The sequence below is a fragment of the Rhincodon typus genome, chromosome 46 (assembly GCF_021869965.1).
Source record: "Rhincodon typus isolate 14 chromosome 46, sRhiTyp1.1, whole genome shotgun sequence".
Taxonomy (NCBI): domain Eukaryota; kingdom Metazoa; phylum Chordata; class Chondrichthyes; order Orectolobiformes; family Rhincodontidae; genus Rhincodon; species Rhincodon typus.
Genome location: NC_063377.1, coordinates 7,472,301 through 7,474,122, shown reverse-complemented (window position 1 = coordinate 7,474,122; position 1,822 = coordinate 7,472,301). Strand labels below are relative to the sequence as shown.

The 1,822-nt window shown below is 52.0% G+C and overlaps 1 protein-coding gene across 2 annotated transcripts in view; it reads right to left on the bottom strand.

Moving 5' to 3' along the window:
* Nucleotides 1-1,822, bottom strand: part of ciarta (circadian associated repressor of transcription a) — a 13,637-nt gene that overhangs the window by 6,654 nt on the left and 5,161 nt on the right. For both annotated transcript variants that reach the window (XM_048620389.1, XM_048620388.1), the window contains 2 exons: nt 1,322-1,397; nt 177-255 (listed from right to left, as the gene is read on the bottom strand). In XM_048620389.1, the coding sequence (XP_048476346.1) occupies nt 177-255; nt 1,322-1,397 (155 nt within the window). The remainder of the gene's footprint in view (nt 1-176; nt 256-1,321; nt 1,398-1,822) is intronic.

Here is a 1,822-nt window from a genome sequence, read left to right as displayed (position 1 = left end):
CCGACCCTCCGACAGCACCCGCTCCCTCGGCATCAGCCCTCCGACTGTGCCTGCTCCCTCAGCGCTGACCCTCCGACAGTGCCCGCTCCCTTGGCACTGGGGAATTGGTCCTTGATAACGAGCAGAAAGCCTTGCTGTGTAGAAGGAAGACAGCAGCCATCTGCCCTGGCACCTACCCCATCCCTGGCTTCTGCAGAACTCCTACGATCCTTTGGATCCGGTCCATAGCAACACTCTGCTGGAAACTGGTCAGACCTGAAAAGAAGAATAGGACCATGTCCTGAGTTCAAATCCTGGCATTGCTGTTCGAGAAACAAAAGGGGGAAAGAAAGGTACGTTTACAGAAAACAGGCCGTTTGGCCTAACTGATGCATACTGGTGTTTCTGATCCACACTTATACACTTAATGGTAGGGTTCTGGAGAGCCCTTGGGGTGCAGGTTCATAGTTCTTTGAAAGAGGAGTCGCAGGTAGACAGGACGGTGAAGAAAGTGTTTGGTACGCTTGCCTTCATTGGCCAGTGTATTGAGTATAGGAGTTGGGAGGGTCATGTTGTGGCTGTACAGGACATTGGTTAGGCCAGTTTGGGAATACTGCGTTCAATTCCGGTATCCCTGCTATAGGAAGGACGTTGCTAAACTTGAGAGGGTGCAGAAAAGATTTACAAGGATGTTGGGGGGTTTGAGCTACAGGGAAAGGCTGAATAGGCTGAGGCTATTTTCCCTGGAGCGTCGGAGGCTGAGGGGTGACCTTAGAGAAGTTTATAAAATCACGAGGGACATGGATAGGGTGAGTAGCCAAGATCCTTTCCCCTAGGTGGGGGGAGTCCAAAACTAGAGGGGATAAGACTGAATAGGCTGGGGCTATTTTCCCTGGTGTGTGTCAGAGGTGAATGGATCGGGGCATGGATAGGGTGAATAGCCAAGCTCTTTTCCCCAGGATAGGGGAGTCCAAAACTAGAGGGGCCTAGGTTTAAGGTGAGGAGGGAAAAGATTTAAAAGGGACCTGAGGGGCAACTTTTTCCACACAGAGGGTGGTGCATGTATGGAACGAGCTGCCAGAGGAAGTGGTGGAGGCTGGTACAATTACAGCATTTAAAAGGCACTTGGTTGGGGACATGAATAGGAAGGGTTTAGAGGGATATGGGCCAAATGCTGGCAAATGGAACCAGATTAATTTAATATATCAGGTCGGCACGGACGAGTTGGACTGAAGGGTCTGTTTCTGTCCTGTCCAACTCGGTGACTCGATATCATTTTCCTGACCGTTCTCAAAACCCTCACACCAAACTTCAGAAAGAACGGTTTCAATCTTGCGCTTACCTTTATTGTACCGTCCGGTCTTTAGCCCATCGAGGAGGATAGTGAGTGGCCGGATAAACGCCTGCAGCTCCTTACACTGGATATTCCCCGCCACCAAAAACAAAACACAAACATAAACAGGAGATATCCAAATGATTCTGTACGATAAAGACTGACTGTATTGCTCTGCAGGGAGGACCCGATGAGTGTGACGGGCCGAATGGCCCCCCCCCCCACACCCGCGCTGTAATGTGGCAAAAATACAGGCAGACCATTCGGCCCATCTACCCGTGCTGACATTTCCTGCTCGACTGCCACCACCACCCAGCCATCCTTCTGTCCTTTTCTCCCTCGTGGATTTATCCAGCTTCCCAACTTCAACTCCACTACTGCCCTCGACAATGACATGAGGGAGCGAGCCGCCCATTCTCCACCCCCCCACTCCCAGTGGGAGAGAGCCCCCCATTCTCCCCCCCCCACTCCCCACGGGAGTGAGTCCCCCATTCTCCCCCAAACTCCCAG